The sequence below is a fragment of the Bos grunniens genome, chromosome 5, assembly GCF_055505025.1.
Source record: "Bos grunniens cultivar Pamir isolate PY7600 chromosome 5, Bosgru_T2T1.0, whole genome shotgun sequence".
NCBI lineage: Eukaryota > Metazoa > Chordata > Mammalia > Artiodactyla > Bovidae > Bos > Bos grunniens.
The window spans coordinates 9,659,261-9,682,328 of NC_141169.1; the positions used below are offsets into that span (position 1 = coordinate 9,659,261).

General features: G+C 39.5%; 1 protein-coding gene and 1 long non-coding RNA gene across 14 annotated transcripts in view; one reads left to right on the forward strand and one right to left on the reverse strand.

Annotated features, from left to right (window-relative positions):
* SYT1 (synaptotagmin 1) overlaps positions 1-23,068 on the forward strand; it is a 615,410-nt gene that overhangs the window by 458,312 nt on the left and 134,030 nt on the right. For all 5 annotated transcript variants that reach the window (XM_086398826.1, XM_086398831.1, XM_086398827.1 and 2 more), the window contains one exon: positions 1,791-1,958. In XM_086398826.1, coding sequence (XP_086254952.1) covers positions 1,791-1,958 — 168 coding nt within the window. The remainder of the gene's footprint in view (positions 1-1,790; positions 1,959-23,068) is intronic.
* The window catches only part of LOC147371304 (uncharacterized), a 213,901-nt gene that overhangs the window by 107,468 nt on the left and 83,365 nt on the right, over positions 1-23,068 (reverse strand). The window contains exon 2 of one of the 9 annotated variants that reach the window (XR_015163449.1): positions 1,739-10,082. The exons of 7 other annotated variants lie outside the window; for them this stretch is intronic. This is a non-coding gene — a long non-coding RNA (uncharacterized LOC147371304). Of the gene's footprint in view, positions 1-1,738; positions 10,083-19,159; positions 20,327-23,068 lie in introns of those variants that run through there. One more of the 9 variants, XR_015163447.1, reaches the window with a different exon arrangement.

Sequence of the window (23,068 nt, forward strand, 5' to 3'; positions counted from 1 at the left end):
TAATAATTTCTAGTAATGTCTATAACTTCAGGAGATTTTGAAATTGCCTATAAAATTTAATCAGGTTCCATTTCATTTTAGGAGAGTTGATCACGTCATAAATCAAGCCAGAGTACAATATATTTTCATACATTTAAAAAATACACCACTGTTTCTAGAGAACTAGCCAGTTTCTCCTTTTAGGCCTTGTAGATTATGCATCTTAAATGGAAGCAAAATAGTTTAAAGGGGATTGGCTTTAAAATTGAGTTCAAATCCACTGAAAATGAACTTGACATGCCCCAAATGAAATGCTCCTTTTCTCCAAGACAAACGCCCGCTTGAAAGAGCTACTTATCATTCAAACAATAAATATTTATTAAGTATCTGCTGTGTGCCAGCACTGTGCTAAATGCTTTACATGTATTCATTTGGCCTCAACCAGCTCCCGTGAAATAGACACTGTTTTCATCATTCTAGGTTTATTTACTTGTCCCAGGCCCTTCAGCTGGAAGAGGGGGAAACCCAGTCTTGGACCTGTCTGACCTCCAGCTCAGGCTTTTGACTGTCATTTTGTACAATCACCAACAAATCTAGACAAATTTCAGAAATAAGATACAATTCTCAAGAGTTCATTGAGAACTCTTGAGAGTTCTCTACTCTAAAATTAATTTCTTTCTTTCAAAGTCATCTCTTTGGAAGGGTTTACTTTTTCATTCTAAAGTGGAAAATGGGTTATACCTAGTTTTTAATCATAGTATTTTAACCCAATTCCTAATAGATGACAAATGATAGAAAACAAAAGCTCTTTGGAAAAAAACAAAATTTCTTGTATATATACAGTCAAAAATTCTTCCTTCTCCTTTCCTTCTTAATATACGGAATTAATTGAGAAATGCTTGCTGGAGCATAAGACAACTATTTACACGGATAAAATAATAACAAGTGTCTGAAAATTGATGAAACCTTCAATACAAGTCTAAACAATTTCTTAATTAGGCATTTCTTCCCAGTTACTGAAGTGTAGCTTCCTTGGAATTGCCCTGCTTTCTCTGAATATTAAAAATGTCACTAATAAACATCCCAGCCCAGAGCATCTGTCCCAGATATTTTTGAACAGCTGGAGAATTCATCAGTTTTTGGCCTTTTGCCCCTGTTCATCCTAAAGAGTGTCATTCCTAAGAATGAACTTCAAGATCTAGATTATAATGAATCTGATATTCAAAACATCAATTTTCTAGTCAGCTCCTGTCAATCAGTAAATTATTTTAAGGAATAGGGGAGGCACCTTGTGAATTTCATTCCAATCCTTACGGACTCCTAGCATGTCTTCTCATTAAGCGCTGTTTCATTAAACTATAGCATCCAAACGGCCTCAAAGAGTTAATAGAACTTTTGAAATAACTACCCCTGAGTAAGCTGTCCCCTGACAATCTAACTTAACAATGACAACAAAACATTCTTCAAGAAAAAGTTCCTTATATAGTCAAGTGCAATCAGCTTGGTTTATTCCTGTTTTACTCTTGAAATATTTCTAGCATGACTAATAGCAGGAGCCATTATTAATAACACTAACAGCTTCTAGAACTTTGGGAGAAAGTGATAAATCACTGTGGTAAGCCCTCGCTTTCACCCAAGTAATTTAAGCCCCAAGTAGTTAGTCAATGATTCAATTTAAGGGGGAAAAAGTGCTACTTTTCTCCCTATTCTGTTTATCCAACATAAATATTAAAATTAAACACTATGCAAAAGTAACACATTTTAAGCATTTTTTTGTCACCAGATATTTTATCCTGGTCTTTTTTATTTAGGTGCCATATTCGGAATTGGGTGGCAAAACTCTGGTGATGGCCGTCTATGATTTTGATCGCTTCTCAAAGCATGACATCATTGGGGAATTTAAAGTCCCCATGAACACGGTGGATTTCGGTCACGTAACTGAGGAGTGGCGTGATCTGCAAAGTGCAGAGAAGGAAGAGGTAAGAAAAACATTAGCATTTCTAATATGACAAGCTGGACTCGCCAGTTGCTACTCTCAAACTAACCTACTGAGAGATGGTGGGCTGGTGTGAGTAATGTGGGCCTCCAGCTGCTGACAGCTGGCAAAATAGGGTCAGAGGATTGCATAACCTCGTTAAAAAGTATGCAAGTCCACTGAATCTTATTTGAAGGAAAATAGAGATTTGTGCAGGTCTTGGATCATTCCCTGGAGCCAGACACACATACACACACATGTGCTTCTTTAAAAAGACAGTGAAAAAGTCATCTTATCCTTTGTATTTTTCTACAAAGATTTTGTTTTCTACACAGGTTATGTAGCTATTAAATAGAAATGAAATGGCACTTTTTCGTTGATTATTTCTGCATATCACAGGTCATTGTTTCTCCTAAAAATTTCAGAGCACAATAAAACATCAAATAAAATTCACAAAGGTGGATAGATATTAAGTCCATTTTTTAAATGACTCATTTTTATAGTATTCTTCACATTGTTTTTCCCCAGTTTTATAGGTTAGCCCAGGATTTTCCTGTGATTTAAAAACGGGAAATTCAATATCCTTAGTGCATTTAAACTTCTCTATGATTATGCTGTGCCAGTCTAACACTAGCGTTTTTCTCTGCTAGTGTCTCAACAGGCCAATACCAGGAAAGCAAACAACTCTTAGCTTCCCTTAATTGCTAAAGCAACTCCTTTCCCAACCATTTTTTTGTTCCTAATATAGTCTATAATTACCCAAGGGATTTCAACTGCCTTTGTCATTTAGGATCCCTAGACCCCATGGATTTTGTAAGGTTTGGTCACTTTGGGGCCACCAGGGAAATCAGAAAGCAAGCCAAGCCTTCAGAGAAACTCAGCCAAGACCATAACCTGGGAATCCTTTCGATCTAAGGTTTCTGTGACCATTATTATTACTCAGTAAGGGTTTAGAACAGTTTGTTTACTACCGTTCTGAAATTGAATTTTATTAGTGCTCTAAAATAATTTCTTGGTTGGACAAAAGAAGTCAAAATTAAGTTCTGCTTTTTCTTTGAAAGGAAATATACATAACTTACCCAAAGAAGTTAGTCAAAATTAGATTCCTGGATACTGAAATACATTGAGCCCCACTGTGGATAGAACCACCCAAGGATAATATTGAGTTTTTAACTTTTATAACTTTAATAAGTTGTTCTTCCAGATGAGTACACCAATATCTATTTTAATATCCAATATATGTGACATTTACTCAATTGGACATAATGTTTCTAATCATTTAACAAAGTAGTGAGCTGTTTCATTGAATTTTTATCTTTTATTGGCATATTTGACTTTGTGTAAATTCCTTGTTCAGTTCAGTCGCTCAGTCGTGTCCAACTCTTTACAACCCCATGGACTGCAGCAGGCCAGTCCTTCCTGTCCATCACCAGCTCCCAGAGTTTACTAAAACTCATGTCTATCTAGTCGGTGATGCCATCCAACCTCTCATCCTCTGTCGTCCCCTTCTCCTCCTGCCTTCAATCTTTCCCAGCAGCAGAGTTTTTTCCAATGAGTCAGTTCTTTGCATCAAGTAGCTGAACTATTGGAGTTTTAGCTTTAGGATCAGTCATTCCAATGAATATTCAGTACTGATTTCCTTTAGGATGGACTGGTTGGATCTCCTTGCAGTCCAAGGGACCCTCAAGAGTCTTCTCCAACACCACAGTTCAAAAGCATCAATTCTTTGGCTCTCAGTTTTCTTTAGAGTCCAACTCTCACATCCATACATGACTACTGGAAAAACCATAGCTTTCACTAGATGGACTTTTGTTGACAAAGTAATGTCTCTGCTTTTTAATATGCTGTCTAAGTTGGTCATAACTTTTCTTCCAAGAAGAATATGTCTTTTAATTTCATGGCTGCAGTCAACATCTGCAGTGATTTTGGAGCCCCCCAAAATAAAGTCTGTCACTGTTTCCACTGTTTCCCCAACAATTTGCCATGAAGTGAAGGAACCAGATGCCATGATCTTAAGTTTTCTGAATGCTGAGTTTTAAGCCAACTTTTTCACTCTCCTTTTCACTTTCATCAAGAGGCTTTTTAGTTCCTCTTCACTTTCTGCCATAAGGGTGGTGTCATCTGCATATCTGAGGTTATTGATATTTTTCCTGGCGATCTTGATTCCAGCTTGTGCTTCCTCCAGCCCAGTGTTTCTCATGATGTACTCTGCATAGAAGTTAAATAAGCAAGGTGACAATATACAGCCTTGACGTACTCCTTTCCTGATTTGGAACAAGTCTGTTGTTCCATGTCTGGTTCTAACTGTTGCTTCCTGACCTGCATATAGGTTTCTCAAGAGGCAGGTCAGGTGGTCTGGTATTCCCATCTCTTTCAGAATTTTCCACAGTTTATTGTGATCCACATAATCAAAGGCTTTGGCATAGTCAATAAAGCAGAAACAGATGTTTTCCTGGAAGTCTCTTGCTTTTTCAATGATCCAGTGGATGTTGGCAATTTGATCTCTGGTTCCTCTGCCTTTTCTAAAGCCAGCTTGAACATCTGGAAGTTCATGGTTCACATATGGTTCATGTAAATTCCTTGTGGCCAGGGATAAAATGGGACCATTAGTATTCATTAACTGATAGGTTTTTGTTAATTGATTATTGGTCGGCTTTTTGGTGAGTCCCAGAGGTGACCCACTTGTGCTTCACAAGTCTCCTGTCCAGAGTGCATGGCTCATGTCTCTTCCTCTACCTGGTCATGTCAAGTGATATGGGATTCCAAGACCATACCCCACCAGGTCTCTGAAAAATTGGTAAATATTTTTGTGTGAATTAGGAAATGTAAGCCATTCAACCATTATCTTCTTTTTTAAATTCTTTGAATATGGGCAGAGTTTGAGACTTGACACTAAGCTGACAGGTTTGACTCTAAAATTTCCAACTTTAGGTAGATTACCCAAAAAGAATCACATTTTTATTCTCACCCTTGACTTGCCTGTTCTCTGTTTCTTTCATAACTTTTTTCCTCCATGGCTTCTCTCCCTGTAGAAGATGGTTTTATCATTCAACGTATTCAAAATGACTCATTATGAAGATGTTTATTATGTACTGCTGTATTCCTGGGACTATGCCAAGTGTTTAAAAAAAAAAAAAAGTGAAAAGGGTGGATACCGTTCCTGCTTTCATGGAGTTCGGTGTTGTCTCATTTTCCTCCCTCATTTTAATCTTTGCCTTGCTTATTGCTAGCTAGACTAAATTCTGTAAAAGTTTTGCCTTTAAGATCAAACACTCCTAGGTTTCAGTCCTGATCGATACATTTACTAGATCCGAATCCTTAGACAAGTCACTTGTGTGCTCTAAAGTTCAGTATTTTTTTTAATCTAGAAAGTGATCTAACATTATCTTGTAGATTAAGTAGGATAGAGTATAACGTGGCTAGCATGGGGCCTGGTATTTGATATGTTCAGTAAGCAAGCGATCTCCCATTTTTTCTTCCTACCCAATCTTTTTGGTGTCCTTTCCTTCTTAAGCTTTCATCTCCCTATTTGTTCTCCACTCTTTCCTCTATCAGAGAAGGCAATGTCACCCCACTCCAATATTCTGGCCTGGAAAATCCCATGGATGCAGGAGCCTGGTAGGCTGCAGTCCATGGGGTCGCTAGGAGTCAGACACGACTGAGCGACTTAGCAGCAGCAGCAGCTTTCCTCTATATGTATTTCTCTATTCTTTTTCTCACTGCCACTGTACTTATTGAATATCTCTGGAGGTTTTTAATGGGAAATAATTCTACAGCTGTATTTTTAAGCTCTGGAGTCTTTCCTCTTTGGGAATAATGATTTTTGGTTTTCAGTTGAATAACTGTTTCCTTTTCTCATGATATAGGAAACCTTATAAAGCAGATATCTAGCTTACAGAGTATCTCTGGATGACTAGATTCAGATATAAACTTTCTCTTAATAAATGAAATAAGATTCCAATTACATTTATGTCTAAAGAATTACTTATTCTCATTGATACGTGCTCTCTTTTCATGTTACTGTTCATTATTTAGAGAAAAGTAAAGTAGGATGAATAAATGAAAGTCTTAGATTAACTTTAGTTCCCATGATTTCAAACAAATTTTTTTGCATTTTATATGAGCAATTTTGTTTAAGATTTTTTGTTTTGCTTTCCTCTAAAGTATTAAATCTTATTTTTTAATATCATAATGAGTGAAAGACACCAAAGAGAGACAGAAAAAGGAATTCAAGAAACAGATTTGGAATCTATTGAATAGAAACTGAACTGCTGTTCATAATAGTCTGTTCAAGGAGAGACTTGGATTTAAATGGGTTAATTATAACCCAGTAGAATCTAGCCCCGAGATAGAAGGGGATAGGCTTTTGTTGTTGAAAGTAAATGTCATAAGATGATGAAGCAATTATGTAAATTAAAGAATTACGTGTTCATTATGTAAGTGAAAAAATTAATGTGTTATTTTAGTAAGCAATTAAATGTGTAAGCAATTTGGGGGAAAAAAATGGAAAGGAGCCTTATCTGAAAGTTACTAAGCACATGTTTGAAGCACAGGGGCTGTTGCAAAGGTGAATTGTGCCAGAAGAGCCTCAACATGCACACAACTCCCATTGTTAAGATTCTAGCTCCTGGAGAAAACCTCTCTGCTAAAGTTTCCATTCCGACTTGATTAACGTTTCTCTAATTAACACGATCCAAGTCCCCTTATTAGTAGGTTAGGCTCACTTGCCTTTTTTTTTTTTTGACTGATCACCCACTGTCCCACCTCCCATAGATGAAAAGGGAATCTGACCTTGCAAGACAGCTAAGCCTTTCTCTTCTTTTTGTCTCTTTAAAACAGAAATCCTTTGAGTTTTAAGAGACACTTACACATAAAACCATTGTCTTAATTTTCCCCCTTCTCAAGTTAAGGCCTCAAAAATCATCCTTTATAATCAGTATATACAGTTCTTCCATTTGCAAAAGGTTTCTAACATGTATAGCCTCTGACTGCCTGATGAATTTGAAATTTTTTTCATTCTAATCATTCAAGAAATATTTATTTATGCCACCCACAAGTCAAACCTGAAGCCAACCTTATAACATTTGCAAAAACCCATTCATTTAGCATTTTCACTTAATTACTTCAAATGTTATGATCAATAGCTTATGATTCCATTTTCTTTTTTTAATAAATTTTATTCATGATTATTGTAAAAACTGTATCAGTTCTGTACCCCAGCATCAGGGACATCTTCAAGGCATTTAGACTTCTTATTTTAGCATGTACTCCTAGTTTTTTATCATATGCCTTTCACTGCATGTGTGCATGCTGAGTCGCTGCAGTCATATCTGACTCTTTGTGACCCTCTGGGCCATAGCCCACCAGGCTCCCTGCATGGGATTCTCCAGGAAAGAATACTGGAGGGGATGGTCCTCCAGGGCATCCCAGGGATGGAACCAGAGTCTCTTATATCTCCTGCATCGGCAGGCAGGTCCTTTACCACTGGTACCACCAGGGAAGCCCATGCCTTCCACCACTGCTTTTTAACCCCTAAAAATGGCATAAGATGCCAGCAGAATGCAACGGACCCCTTTGTTTTTGAAGGAGACTGTCTCATAACTTGACCAGTACAATTTGTCTCCATTAGAGGATGTTCATCACCTCTGCTTTGTGTAGAATTCATTAAAGAGTGATTTTTAAATGAGATTCTGTAATCTAGTACAAATGGAAAAAAAATTGATTGCTGAATTAAAACAAGTTGGGACATAATTTAATTAGTACCCAAGCAGAAGGAAAGAGAAACTACTTTAGTGCCTTAATAGAAAATCAATTTGGCAAGAAAATTTCACATTTTTAAGCCTAATTAGAAAAACATTTACTTCACAAAAAAGCATTTCGAGATTACAGATTCAATCAAAAAGCCAAGCTTTTTTTTAAGCTTATACAAATTACTTGATATTCCTTTGAAATGGGCTCAGGTCATTATTCCTTAAGCATCTCTTTTGCCTAAGGATCATGCTGTTTCTAAGTATACTTTGCAGTCAGATAGTAACTTACGCCCTCCAAGAACGCCTGCACAACACATCAATGCCCTGAGCAGAAATTCTTATAAAAGATTAATTGCAGGAACTTTAATATGAAAGCCAGGAAGAGTCTTCCTTGTCACTCACAATCTATCACAGAAAGGCCACAAAGATACTCATTTTGACCCATAACATTCCAGGAAGGTGTACTTATTTGTATGTGTTACTTATTCATTGTCTTTCCCCACTGGATTGTAAACAACCATGTCTGCTGTTCCCAACCGTGAAACCAAGTTTGATTACAGAGGCAAGCACACAGTAGGTGTAATTTTAAATGAATGAATGAGGCAGAGGAGTTTATTATACCATGAGAGATATTTCAGAACTCTCATTTTAAAGTCCATGTTGTAATAACTATCTTATGTTACAAATGAAGTCTAAAGTATTCTGAAAACCTGTCAACAAAATATCTTAGTACCAAACGATGAGAATGATTTAGTATCCTTTCACTTTTTGGATCATTTTCTATCAAAGGCAGGCAGAATAGAAACTTAGCAAAATCATTCTTATTGTTTTGTTGATGGCCATGAAAATAATGGCTTTCTCTCACTAATTTTTGGGGAGGATGGAGGTAAAGTCTTATTCAGAATCTCCTTTCTCTATGTAACTTTTTTTTCCTATAACCTTTTTATCCAGTTTCCATGATGCATGGAAAGCTTGTGGCTTAGCTTAATTTAACTTTTATTTAAGGCTAAGATTTAGTTAAAGCTCTGATTTAAGTCTCTGCTAGCAACATGGAAATTTACTCAGAGGGAATTGGGAAGGAATCAGTTCCAAGGAGAAGTCCAAGAATATGAACAAAATCTATGTTTACTGTATCTAGATTATTTGTTTCCAGTCAAATTTATAACTTAATATGTTACATTTAGACCATATTTTAGTGTACTTAGTATCTCTGCGTCCACTTGTGGTACTTTCCCTTTAAATTAGCATAGAGGTAGAGTTGCATTTGACTTTTTGAAATGTCTTTGGCCATAGCTGTGGTTTACTTGCCTCTGAGTTTTCAGTCAGAATTGTAATCACCAATTATAACTGTGTTGCTGTGCATAATAATTATTGTCAAGCTTCATGATGTGGTTTCTAAAATCATCATAGGAAAGAGCAGATAACTTGAAATATCCCTCTAGTGTGTAGGACTGTAATTTGATTGCCTTTCTAGTTAAAAGGACTTTTCAGGCACAAAATGGATGAAACTAAATTCTCACTTCACTGAGATTCCAAATGAAAATTTGATATCATTTGTCAACAGAAATCAAAGTGTGAGAACTGTGAGTTTCAATTTTAATGGGGGATTTACTGAGGACTATAGCCCCAGAGCCAGCCTCTGAGAGAGCTCTGAGGAACTCTGGGGTGGGAGACTTAAGGGGAGAGGTTAGTATATATGTGATTTTGATGAATGGGGTCTGTGCCATTAGATACATCTCTGTAGAAGGTTGCTGCTAACCACGAAGGACAGATATCTTGTTTTTCAGTCACTAATTAGTGTTCAACTCTTCGCGGCCCCATGGACTGCAGCATGCCAGGCTTCTCTGTCCTTCACTATCTCCCTGATTGCTCAAATTCATGTCCCTTGAGTCAGTGATGCCATCCAGCCATCTCATTCTCTGTCGTCCCCTTCTCCTCCTGCCCTCAGTCTTTCCCAGCATCAGGGTCTTTTTCAATGAGTCAACTCTTCGCATCAGGTGGCCAAAGTACTGGAGCCTCAGCTTCAATAGCAGTCCTTCCAATGAATATTCAGAACTGATTTCCTTCATGATTGACTGGTTGGATCTCCTTGAAGTCCAAGGGACTCTCAAGAGTCTTCTCCAGCACCACAGTTCGAAAGCATCAGTTCTTCAGAACTCAGCCTTCTTTATGGTCCACATATCTTCATTCATGGTTTTCATGCTTTAAGTATGGGAAGATGTAAGAATGTGGGTTCATAAGATTTTCTGAAAATATGCTGTGAAGGCCTTGTTCTGCCAGTTCTCCCAGAGCACAGAGCGCCTCATTCTTGATCTCCCACCTGCGTTCCTTTCAGGGGGTGTTAGAGGTCAGCAACTACAGAAGCCAATGCCTCAGGCCTTGTAGAACAGGTGGCAAGAGACATATGTTAGTTGGAACTTTTTTAAAAATTGTCAATTCCCTAGAAAATATAAATTTAGACTCTAGACAATTAAGTGGAGGAAGAAACCCTGGGCATTTTGAAAACTGACCTTCTGTGGTTTTCCCATTGTCACCCCATAACCTTCTGCATCACCCTCCCCTCAACAGTTGTCTAGCCAGAACACTGGATCCCCAGCCCAGCTTCCAAGCTTCCAAGACTCATCTTATTAAAAGCTTACCTAACTTCTCTACCTAAGTTATAAACATCAATATTAATAAAAACTACTATTTACTGAGAATCTACTGTATGTCCACAAAAAACATTCTTACAACATTCTTCAAAACTGGCATATTAAATCTGGCTACAAAATGAGGGAAAAACAAAAATGAAGCCTAGGAAAGTCTAAGTAGCTTGTCCAAAGTCATACAACCAATACCAGAGCTAAAATTCTAACACGGGTCTGAGGCCTACACTCTTTCTACACCACCATACCTTTTTCTTTAAACAGTATCTCTCAGTCTCTTTAGCCTAGAAGTGTAGCTATAAATTCAATTTAAATGCAAAACAAAACAACAACAACAAAAAAACCACACACAAACAAAAAAACCAAAACCAAACTGATATAAATTAGTTTTCCTAAGTTTTGTCCTGTGTATTTTGGAATTTTAACATTTGGTCAGTTTTCTTTCACAGCATTTGACTGATTAAAATCTACATATATATGTTCTCTCTCAAATATTATAATACACTGCAAAGGCAACACAGCAAAAGAAAAAAAATACAGTAAATAGCTATGGCATTTTTGTTTCTTCTTCATTATATTTTCAAATACTTAGCATGAATTCTTACCCAGGATACAAAGCCCTTTAGGGTTCAAAGGTACTCATTAATAAAAGATGATATTACTCACTCATGAGTGCTAATGAATTTAATGAAGTCAGAGGGACTTTTCTTTCCATTAAAAAAATTCTTCACTAAACAGAATATAAATTCCCATTCATTTATTCAAAATTATATCGCCTGTGAAATTATCACTGTAAAGTACATAAAATGGAAGATTAAGATTCACATATGAGAAATGGTCAAGAATAATAGTAAAATTTCATAATGCAAATGAACAAAAGGAGCTTCACAAAGTGCCAAATTCAAGGTATAAATTAAAATGGACCATAAGTTTTCGGCACAAAGAAAAGGCATGGGCAGGGAGGATGCGTGGAAGAGTTGAAAAAAGTGAGCTAGTCTTGAAAACTGAGCAGCATTGGAATAGGCAGAAAGAAACTAAGAATGCCTCTGGAAGTTAAGAGATGAGTAAGAGCCGATTGACAGAGCTGAGACAGCCGGCGACGGGCCCAGGTAGGAATGGAGTGAAAGCTTGAACAGATGTTCTGAGAAATAGATCGAACGTAGTAGCTCAGTGTCAGTTTTCCCCTTACAATGTCAGACTGATCAACCTAAAACTCAGGACACCAAGTAAAGCTTGTAAAACTTGTTCTTTCCCAGGATAAGAATTGGAATGTGGAAGCCAGGCCCACCTCAATGTCAAAACACTCTACGAAGTGCCTTTTTCACCTTAGCTCAGGTTGTCCTCCGTGAGGTCCTGTGGGGTAATTCTTCCTATCCCTATTTCACACATCAGAAAACGTAATGGTCAAGTGCCTCCCAGAGAATAAGCCCCAGAAGAGACCCAGTTTCAACTCCCAAACCATTTTCTCTCTACTCCACCATACTGCAACTTAGTTGACTGATACTCAGTGCGTCCACGGATATTACCAATCTTGTCTTCTTATGCCCAGTGCCTGGCACTGTGCCTGAAACATCAACGTGCTAAGTATTTTCAAGTGAATTGGTGGCCAAATTAAAATAAACATTTTCTTTTGCAAACGTGCATCATGATTCATGCCACCTTCAAGGAAGTCATCTTGGAAGGACATGCAATTATTCCAGTTGTACTGTCTATATGGTACCCCTCTATATTTTGAATTCTAGCCCTTCTCTCCAAAAGTCTTTCTCAGTATACAGTACAGTCTTCTCTCTGTCCTCTCTGCCCTTCTCTCTTCTCTGTCCTCTCTCTCTCTGTCCTCTGGCCTGTCTTTAAAAGGTAACTTCGATTGAAATGGTCATAAGTTGTCTCCAAGTACAGCTTATAAGGTGACGATCCAATTGAGTAAAACAGTTATAGTTAGTGTGGTAAAGTAATGAAGTGGATATCCGTGTGAGATTTCTATTCTGACTCTGACCAAAATGCTTTGAGCCACTAATATGCTTGTTGTTATTGCTGTTCAGTCATCTAGTTGTGTCCAACTCTTTGCGACCCCATGGACTGCAACACACCAGGCCTCTGTCCTTCACCATCTCCTGAAGTTTGCCCAAGTTCATGTCCATTATAACATCATTATATGCTCCCTCACTATGGGAAAAATCATCAAGAGATAGGAGTTCTGGATACATTTAGTGCCAAGGAAATGTTTTAATAGAAACTAGTGTAGGTGTTAGTTTTGTTTTTGATTTTTTCCTAAGAATAAAAAGTGAGAGTTTTCAGTAGAATTTTAAATAAAACCAAGTGGTTCAGAAGCATGGATTTCATGAATATAGATGGGAGGAGCAGAAAGTAAGGAATGGGAGTTGAAACAGGAACAAATAGAAAAAAAGAAGAATGAGAAAAATGATACAGACAAGCACCATCTTTCCTATCCCTGGTTGTTTTATTATTGAAACAGCGAAGAGGACTTTGAGTGGGAAGCAGTGTCATCAATGCAAGAGAATGTCTTGTTCTGTCCTGTCCTCCAATCCCACTGGATCTTTTACAGTATCACCTTTTCTAGTGAGTTCATCACATGCTTTGGAACGATTTTTTTTTTATTATTATCTTGTTTGTGACATCTTCAGATTACATGTTTTCACCGTCTGTTTTACTCCTACCTTGCTTTGAGCAGGCCAAATGTTTATATTGTGAAATCTTTAATCCGTGACAATCTGTTACTCTGCAATTAGATGAAATGTCAGCAGTTTAGCTGTACTATTTGTACTACAGAATAAGGGAGAAGAATGAGGACTTGCTGATAAACAAGAACTTAAATAATTAAAGAAGGAGAGAGGGAGCATGCAGACACACACGCAAATCTACTTGCCTTACATGTGGCTAAAGGTTCTTTCCAATTATGAACCAGAGGCGGCCTTACATATTGCAAATTACTTTTATTCCTTCATTCTTTCAACATATATTTATTAAACCTCTTTTGTGAGCTAGGGACTGTACAAGCTTCTAGAAAAACAATGCTGAAGATAAACAGACCCATTAAGCATAGTAGATTAATTTAATGACGAGACTGCCCCTCAAGTAGATAAAAGCTCTAGCCCTGGACGCAACCACTGTGTATCCACCCATGACTCCACTTACTCTCGGTGTGTCCTTAGGCTTGTTACTTAACCCTTCTATAAAATGGGATTAATATTACCCACCTCCATGAGTTGTGATACACTCTAAAGATAACTCATGTAAAGGGACCTCCCTTCTGGTCCAGTGATTAAGACTCTGTGTTTCCAGTGCTCAAGACACAGATTTGATCCCTAGTCAGGGAACTAAGCTGCCACATGCTGAGTGGCATGGCCAAAAATAATAATAATAATAAATCATGTAAAGCACCTAATCAATACTTGGCACCTAATAAACTCTCAATAAATACTAGGCTTTTTAAATTATGGAAAACACTGATTAGAGCCCTTATCTCCTTGCCACTGAAAAAGCACTGCTCTGGCCACTAGACTTCTATTCTTTCTTTTATGAGGAGACTGAGACAGCACAACAGTTCAGAGAATATTGTCATCCAGTTTTGATCAAAGACAAGATATCCAAGGTTAGCCCCCATATGGGAGACCTTAGATACTAGGAGAGATCACAAAGGCCAATCCAGGATAAGACTTAGCACATATGAGTAGGTAAGCCATAGCACATACGTCTATGCTCTAACACCACAAAACAGAACTCAACGTTCAGGATCTACTAAAAATCAAAAAGACTGCCGGTAACAAGTGTCAGCAAAGATGTGGTGAAATTGAAAGACACATCACATTAAACCCTCACACACCAATTAAAACCCTCACACATCTCTGAGGGGTTTAGCCACTTTGGGAAGCAGTTTAACAGTTTCTCAAAGTGTTCAATAGAGAGGACTCATATGACCTAGCAATTCTATTCCTACGTATACACCTGCCCTGCAAAGTAGAGACACATATCCACACAGAAGATAATTGTGCAAGAAGGTCCGTAGCCAGACTTTCACAAATGCCGGGAAGTGGAAAGAACTCAAATTTCTTTCAACTGGTGAATAATTGGACAATATATGCTGCAGTCATATAACAGAATATTATTCAGCCATAAATAAGGAATGTAGTACTGACACGTGCCACACATGGATAAACCAGAATAGGCAAATCCACACAGACAGAAAGCAGATTAATGGCTGCCTACGGCTCAGAGCTGCAGGCAGAGAGCGGGCAAGGAGGAGTGAGGAATGACAGCTAATGGCTATGAGTTTCTTTGTGGGGTGATGAAAATATTCTTAAATTAGTGGTGATGGTTACCCAACTCTGAATGTACTAAAAATCCACTCAGTTATATACTTCAAAAAGGTAAATTTTCTAGTGTATGAATTCTACCTCAATAAAGCTGCTTTTAAAAAAAGAAAATGTTTCGGGTTCTGAAACCCTCTACATGCAAGCACAGTATCTAGGTTAGCCTGGGGCCCCATTTGAAACAGAACTGAGGTACGCTGTGAATTTTCTCCCACTACTATTTCCAAAGTTAAGGGATATTTCCTCAAAATTTTCCAGTCTCCCTTTAAACCAGAGCCTTCTTCTCCAAGATCCCGCTCATCAGCACCACACCTCAGTGTAAGGTCAACGCTAAAACCCCTTTGGATAGATGAAGCCAGCCTCAGGCCACGTGGCCAGCCAATGAGAACTCAGGACCCAAGACACTTGTTTTTCTGATTCCAAAGCCATTTTCCACTAGTCTTCTCTCCTGTAGGGTGAGAAGCTTTAAGCTTTCTTCTCCTGACATAAGAACCGTGTTCTAAATATGAGGACTACCCAATCCCTTTTCCAGTCTGTCTTCCTATGGTTGCTTCTCGAGATTCCTCCAGACTTTTCTGTGCTCTTTTTTGTGTCTTTTGTAGCAACATCACACCTTTTTAAATTGAGGTAGAACTTGACATATAATGAGATGCAGATATTAAGTATACAGTTCAATGTGTCTTCACAACTGTACATACCAGGATAAGCACCTCTCCAATCAAGGTGCAGAACATTTTTTACCATCTAAAAGCCCCCGAGGTATCTTGGTGCCTATACAGGGATGTACTGTGATACTGTATGGCATTCAAGTGTTTTCTCCTCCTCTCCACCAGGTGTCCTGATAATGCTCAGCATCACTTTGATCTTTAACCCCACAGTCTATTTCTCTGCTGTACCGTATGATTGGCACCTCATTACACACATCCCTGTTCTCTAAGTGTCAGCCACATAGTGCTGTTATGTAAAAAGATGCCTTGCTTACCCATTTTTGTTGTCTACGGGAATATAAGCTCCTTGTAAGTAAGGAACGTGTCAACTACTTTTGCACATCACAGTAGTTAGCTCTTAGGAGAACATGTTAGTCACTCAGTCGTGTCCAACTCTTTATGACCGTCATGGACAGTAGCCCTCCAAGCTCCTCTGTCCATGGGATTCTCGAGGCAGGCATACTGGAGTGGGCTGCCATTCCCTTCTCCAGGAGACCTTCCCAACCCAGAGATCAAGCCCGGGTCTCCCTCCTTGCAGGCAGATTCTTTACCATCTGAGCCACCAGGGAAGCATGCAGTAGGGATCAAATGGGACAGAAGTTGGGCTCCGAGTCCCATCAGCTCTCTGAGCCTCATTTCCTTATATGTAAAATGCAGTTGAAAAATGTAAAATGATAGGTAGTTATGTGTTTGAAATTTATTTTTCTTGGTTTTTTCCAATCATTTTTAGAAAATTTATAGAAATGTCCAACTGTCAGAACCTAATTATAGAACATTTCCATCACCCAGTGCTCATTTGTAATCACTCCCATTCCCCACCCTCATCCGTAGGCCACCATCCATCTACTTTCTGTCTTTATGGGTGCCTATTCTAGACACTGCGTGTCAACATAATCTGGTAATATGTGACCTTGAAAAAGTTATTTTGGAAACTCAGGTCTATCTGATGCCAAATAAATTCCTAAAGTAAACAGATACATCAAGTAGAAAATCACTTGCTCCATTTTATGGGGGAAAATATTCACTGTTTCCAGTACCATTTAACAGTTTCATGAGTACTTTTCCTCTCTCTGTGGGGCCACTGACAGTCTCAGTCTCTTTCAGCACTCTTGCCTACCCTTTCCAGACTTCAAGTGCCTGAAGATAAAAAGGAATGGCAGCCCAGCTTTGGGGAAGACTGACGGGAAGATTCTGTCAGTCTACGGCAAACAGAACTCCTGGCACTTGCTGTCCCCTGCCAGCTTCATCTCCTCTCTTCTCTCCCCAGAAGGAGAACTCAGGGAACATATAAACCATTTAGATTGCTTTTCTGCTCCACATTAAATGTCCCCCAAGTTGCTAATAATATGTGACTGTTTTCTCCCTGAGATGGAACACAGCAAGGTTGTGAACCAGGCGTGTCTGTCAGGGTGCTCCTGGGCGCTTTCCTGCCCTCCAGGAGCCAGCAAGCACCCACCCTGGAAAACGCAGGAGAGCGTCGGGCAGGAGGAGGCCCCAGAGCACAGGGAACCCAGCCTCGGACAGACAGTCTTTAAAACACTTAGAGAAGAAGGTTCTTAGAAATGATGCCCTTCATCTAGAATTAGCCCCTCCTTTCAACATCCTTTCCGAAAGTACCTTCTAAATCAGTATTTTTGTTTTTGTATGGAACATGATTAGTTTATATGCAAGAACAATTTTCTGAACTTCAGATAACACTGGAGTGTAAAGATGAGGATTTGTGAGTGAAGTATGAGGCCCCTACAGACAATTCTATTAAAAGGGAAAAAATTTTCTTTGTTTGAAAAATACTCCTAGTCATGTCTTCTCATTTTCTAACCCACAAACACTCTGGAATATGGCAAGAGAGTGTTTAGCAAAAGGTAGCCAACTGCTCTTCAGTGTAAGATGTTGCTTCTACATGTATAAATCAATATTCTGACAAGGTGCTTCCCTAAGTTCTATTTGCTAGTGTTTAAAGAGAGCAGAGGGTAACTGTTTTTTAGGAACCAGCATACTGTCAGAATTGTCTATTCTTAATTGTATCTCAGTGTCAGATAGTAAAAATAGAGTGAGATTCAGTTCAGTTGAGTTCAGTCACTCAGTCGTGTCTGACTCTTTGCCACCCCATGAACCACAGCAAGCCAGGCCTCCCTGTCCATCGCCAACTCCCAGAGTTCACTCAGACTCACGTCCATCGAGTCAGTGATGCCATCCAGCCATCTCATCCTCTGCCGTCCCCTTCTCCTCCTGCCCCCAATCCCTCCCAGCATCAGAGTCTTTTCCAATGAGTCAACTCTTCGCATAAGGTGTCCAAAGTACTGGAGTTTCAGCTTCAGCATTAGTCCTTCCAAAGAACACCCAGAACTGATCTCCTTTAGGATGGACTGGTTGGATCTCCTTGCAGTCCAAGGGACTCTCAACAGTCTTCTCCAACACCACAGTTCAAAAGCATCAATTCTTCAACACTCAGCTTTCTTCACAGTCCAACTCTTGAAAAACCATAGCCTTGACTAGACGGACCTCTGTTGGCAAAGTAATGTCTGCTTTTGAATATGCTGTCTAGGTTGGTCATAACTTTCCTTCCAGGGAGTAAGCATCTTTTAATTTCATGGCTACAATCACCATCTGCAGTGATTTTCGAGTCCAAAAAGATAAAGTCTGACACTGTTTCCACTGTTTCCCCATCTATTTCCCATGAAGTGATGAGACCAGATGCCATGATCTTAGTTTTCTGAATGTTGAGCTTTAAGGCAACTTCTTCACTCTCCTCTTTCACTTTCATCAAGAGGCTTTTTAGTGCCTCTTCAATTTCTGCCATAAGGGTGGTATCATCTGCATATTTGAGGTTATTGATATTTCTCCTGGCAATCTTTATTCCAGCTTATGCTTCCTCCAGATCAGCGTTTCTCATGATGTACTCTGCATATAAGTTAAATAAGCAGGGTGACAATATACAGCCTTGATGTGCTTCTTTTCCTATTTGGAACCAGTCTGTTGTTCCATGTCCAGTTCTAACTGTTGCTTCCTGCCTGACCTGCATATAGGTTTCTCAAGAGGCAGGTCAGGTGGTCTGGTATTCCCATCTCTTTCCAAATTTTCTACAGTTTATTGTGATCCACACAGTCAAAGGCTTTGGCATAGTCAATAAAGAAGAAATAGATGTTTTTCTGGAACTCTCTTGCTTTTTCCGTGATCCAGCGGATTTTGGCAATTTGATCTCTGGTTCCTCTGCCTTTTCTAAAACCAGCTTGAACATCTGGAAGTTCACGGTTCATGCATTGCTGAAGTCTGGCTTGGAGAATTTTGAGTATTACTTTATTAGCATCTGAGATGAGTGCAATTGTGCGGTAGTTTGAGCATTCTTTGGCATTGCCTTTCTTTGGGATTGGAATGAAAACTGACCTTTTCCAGTCCTGTGGCCACTGCTGAGTTTTCCAAATTTGCTGGCATATTGAGTGCAGCAGAGTGAGATTAGAATAGTTAAATAGGTCAAGAGTCTGGAGTTGTATGTTTTGATTTTGAACATATTCTTGGATAGCCTACATCACAAAGAGGGAATGTAGACAACAGCCTTTGAAATGCTTGCTTGATTAAAAAAAATCTTTTTAAAAAATCAACACCAATGTTTAACCAAGAATCTGAGGAGATATGTGTACTTTGAGGTCATTGGTTCTCCAAGCACCATCGTACTGATGCTTTGTCTATACTGAGGCCATGTTTGAACATGACATCAAGGCTATGGAACCCGAGTGTCACAGTAGGATTGCCTAATTTTAGGAGAAATTATGATATCTTTTTCTTTTTGGCAGACAGCATTTTCCAAGCTCTGTTACTTGGAAAGATGGGGTAGAACATAAACTTATCTTAACTGTGTTTAAACTCACATCTATTGAATTGGTATATGAGGCAGACACTGGGTTAACTGTGTTCACTCATTTATTCCTCACAATGACACACTAGGGTGGTACCCTCTGTATCCCCAAATGACAGACAAAGAGCTGAAACTCAGAGAAACGGAACAGCACGAGGGTATGCAGCTAATGGGAGCCTGAACTTCAGACCTGGTCTGACTGCAAAGCCTCAAGGTTACAGGGCCCGTACAGGGAAGATGTTTCAGTCTGCACACACAACCCACTCTGCAGACACTTTTCACTTTCTCTTATTCATATGCTCTCAACTCCAAGGCCACCACTACACGATGCAAAGAGAGGGCTGCCACAGCCTGCCTGGATTCGACACCCATCCCTATGCTCAACCCTCTTAGCCATCCCCCAGCTTTCTGGGTGTCTTTTTGTGCTGTCAATTCATCTGGGACAGACCCACATAGGATTCCCATGTTTGTTTCAAGGCTCTCTATTCCTCCTCTTGCAATCTGTTCCACTCCATCCCCTGACTAGTTTCCAGCAGGAGGAAGTAACTGCTTTCATCTCTTTCATCACCTTTCCTGATACCAGGTATAATGACGAACTTGGATTTGGACATCTGCCTTGTACCTATCCCTAAGACGCCAAAGATCAATGAAACATTGTCCAGAGGGTGTTTAATGAAGTATACTTGCATCTTAAAAGAGAAATTTCTTTGTAAAACAAAGTATCTTTTTCTGCTTAGAGTTTTCTAAGCCCCTGTGTATTACAAAGCAAGAAAAGCTCCTTATTCTCACCCTAGATGGAAGACTTTGAGCTCTGTAGAGTTTCTCAATTTTTTTGTCACTCCCAAAATAATTTTTAAAGAGCAATGAATCTGCCAAAAATGGATGATTCCTTTATGAGGCACTGCAAGCAACATGGCACTGACCATTTTCCTGGGCTCCCCTGGTGGCTCAGCAGTAAAGAATCTGCCTGCAGTGAAGCGGGTACAATCCTTGGGCTGGGAAGATCCCCTGGCTGAGGAAATGGATATCCACTCCAGTGTTCTTGCTGAGACAATCCCAAGGACAGAGGAGCTAAGTGAGCTACGGTCCCTGGGATAGAAAAAGAGTCAGTCACGACTGAGCAACTGAGCATGCAAAGAAAGACGATGATTCTCCTAGATTTCCATTTCAAAACTCTACCTGTTAGAAAAAGTAAGAGGGAGAGAAAACGCATGAGCTACATCTTATAAAACCAGATGATTACTAAGTGCCTATCTTCCAGTTTTCAATTTCAGTCAGTTGACTTGCTCAGTCATGTCCGACTCTGCCACCCCATGAATCACAGCACGCCAGGCCTCCCTGTCCACCACCAACTCCCGGAGTTCACTCAAGCTCACGTCCATTGGGTCAGTGATGCCATCCAGCCATCTCATCTTCTGTCGTCCCCTTCTCCTCCTGACGCCAATCCCTCCCAGCATCAGAGTCCTTTCCAATGAGTCAACTCTTCCCATGAGGTAGACAAAGTATTGGAGTTTCAGCTTTACCATCATTCCTTCCAAAGAACACCCAGGACCGATCTCCTTTAGAATGGACTGGTTGGATCTCCTTGCAGTCCAAGGGACTCTCAAGAGTCTTCTCCAACACCACAGTTCAAAAGCATCAGTTCTTCGGTGCTCAGCTTTCTTCACAGTCCAACTCTCACATGACCACTGGAAAAACCATAGCCTTGACTAGACAGACTTTTGTTGGCAAAGTAATGTCTCTGCTTTTGAATATGCTATCTAGGTTGGTCATAACTTTCCTTCCAAGGAGTAAGCATCTTTTAATTTCATGGCTTCCAAATATTTAATATTTTCAAGAATAAAGTCATAGCATTCCTGCCTGGAAATTTTCTTGTCATCTTTATGTGAATTATCTCAATCCGTGTCACATACACCTTAGCCCAACTTTTAAACACTTTGTATGTTGCTGTTGTTCAGTTGCTAAGCAGCATCCGACTCTGTGTGACCCCATGGACTGCAGCACACCAGGCTTTCCTGTCCTTCACTATCTCCTGGAGCTTGCTCAAACTCATGCCCATTGAGTCAGTGATGCCATCCCACATCTCATCCTCTGTCATCCCCTTGTCTTCCTGCCTTCTATCTTTCCCAGCATCAGGGTCTTTTCCAGTGATTAGGTTTTTTGCATCAGGTGGCCGAAGTATTGGAGCTTCAGCATTAGTCCTTCCAATGAATATTCAGGGTTGATTTCCTATAAGATTGACTGGTTTGATCTTGCTGTCCGAGCGACTCTTAAGAGTCTCCTCCAGCACAATTTGAAAGCATCAATTCTTCAGTGCTCAGCCTTCTTTATGGTCCAACTCTCACAACCACACATGACCACTGGAAAAACCATGGCTTTCACTATGTAGACCTTTGTTGGCAAAGTGTTGTCTCTGCTTTTTAATACTCTGTCTAGGTTTGTCATAGCTTTTCCTTCAAGAAGCAAGCATCTTTTAATTTTGTGGCTGCAGTCACCATCTGCAGTGATTTTGGAGCCCAGGAAAATAACGTCTGTCACTGTTTCCACTTTTCCCCCATTTATCTGCCACGAAGTGATGGGACTGGATGCCATGTTCAAACTAAGAGCTTTTCATTCTCCTCTTTCACCTTCATCAAGAGGCTCTTTAGTTCCTCTTTGCTTTTTTGCTATTAGAGTGGTCTCATCTGCATATTTGAGGTTGTTGATATTTCTCCTGGAAATCTTGTATATTAGGTCTGAATTTTATCAAGATAACTAGCCTTTAATAACTGAGCAGTAGCAGTTGTCACCATCAATCATGAATTCCAAAGCCTCATATCAGTCGCCAGACCTGGTTTCCTGCATCAGAACATCAGTTGATTTCTAGAGACCTTGACTCTCACCAACACCACCCCACACAAATCCAGCATCTTCCACCTGCTGGTTTATGGTCTCTGTCCGAAAATTACCTGACTTTGTAATTCTAATTGCTGATCCATTCCCTTGGGAGGTAAAAAGCAATTTACAAATTTAATTTAAAGCTGAAATAATTAAATACATTAGCTCAACGAAATCTCACACACTTGTGTATACATATTAAGCCAAATATGCAAATGAAGAAATCAAGACTCACAGTGGCTCAGAAACTTGTCTGAAATCACATAATTAGGAAGTAAGGACGAGACATTTAAATAGTTTGCCTTAAAAGCCATGTTAATTACTATTTACTCTATTTTTAAATTCTGATGTGAAGTAGGGACTACACAATCAGATTCCTGGGGTTTGGAGTCAGGAATTGTTCAAGCCAAGTATAAAGGGACCCTGGTAACTCACTTAGGGAAGAAATGTAGCATGTGATGGTGGTGACCTTTAAAGAATGGATCAGGGTTTTCCTGAAGTAGCAATCAGGATCAGAAGGGCGCCTGTTTAAACAGCATACATGCAGTCTGAATTCTGTTTCTTCCTTTTTTGGTGTGGTGGAGGAAAGGACATTGTTTATCCCTGTGACTGTGACTCAGTATCCCACAGTGCTGAATCTCAAGACAGAAAAGAGATGAGACACAGCTGCATTTTAACAAGGTTGATTTAGGCCCAAGCTGCTGTTTGGGGCCTTTGGTTTGTGTCTGAGATAAGTACTAATATTTACCAGGATGTACTGTTGTACAAGTCACCAGGGGATGATTTCTTAGAAAAACCCAGTACACAATCACAAGGATCAAACCCCCTTTCAAATCCTCAGGTTCAGCACATAATGAATTCAGTGCCCTGGGCTAGAACTTAAGTAACTAGGAGCAAAACCCAGCTCATCATGTGTCATTTCTACAGGAAGATAATGCTCGAGACACCGCGTGA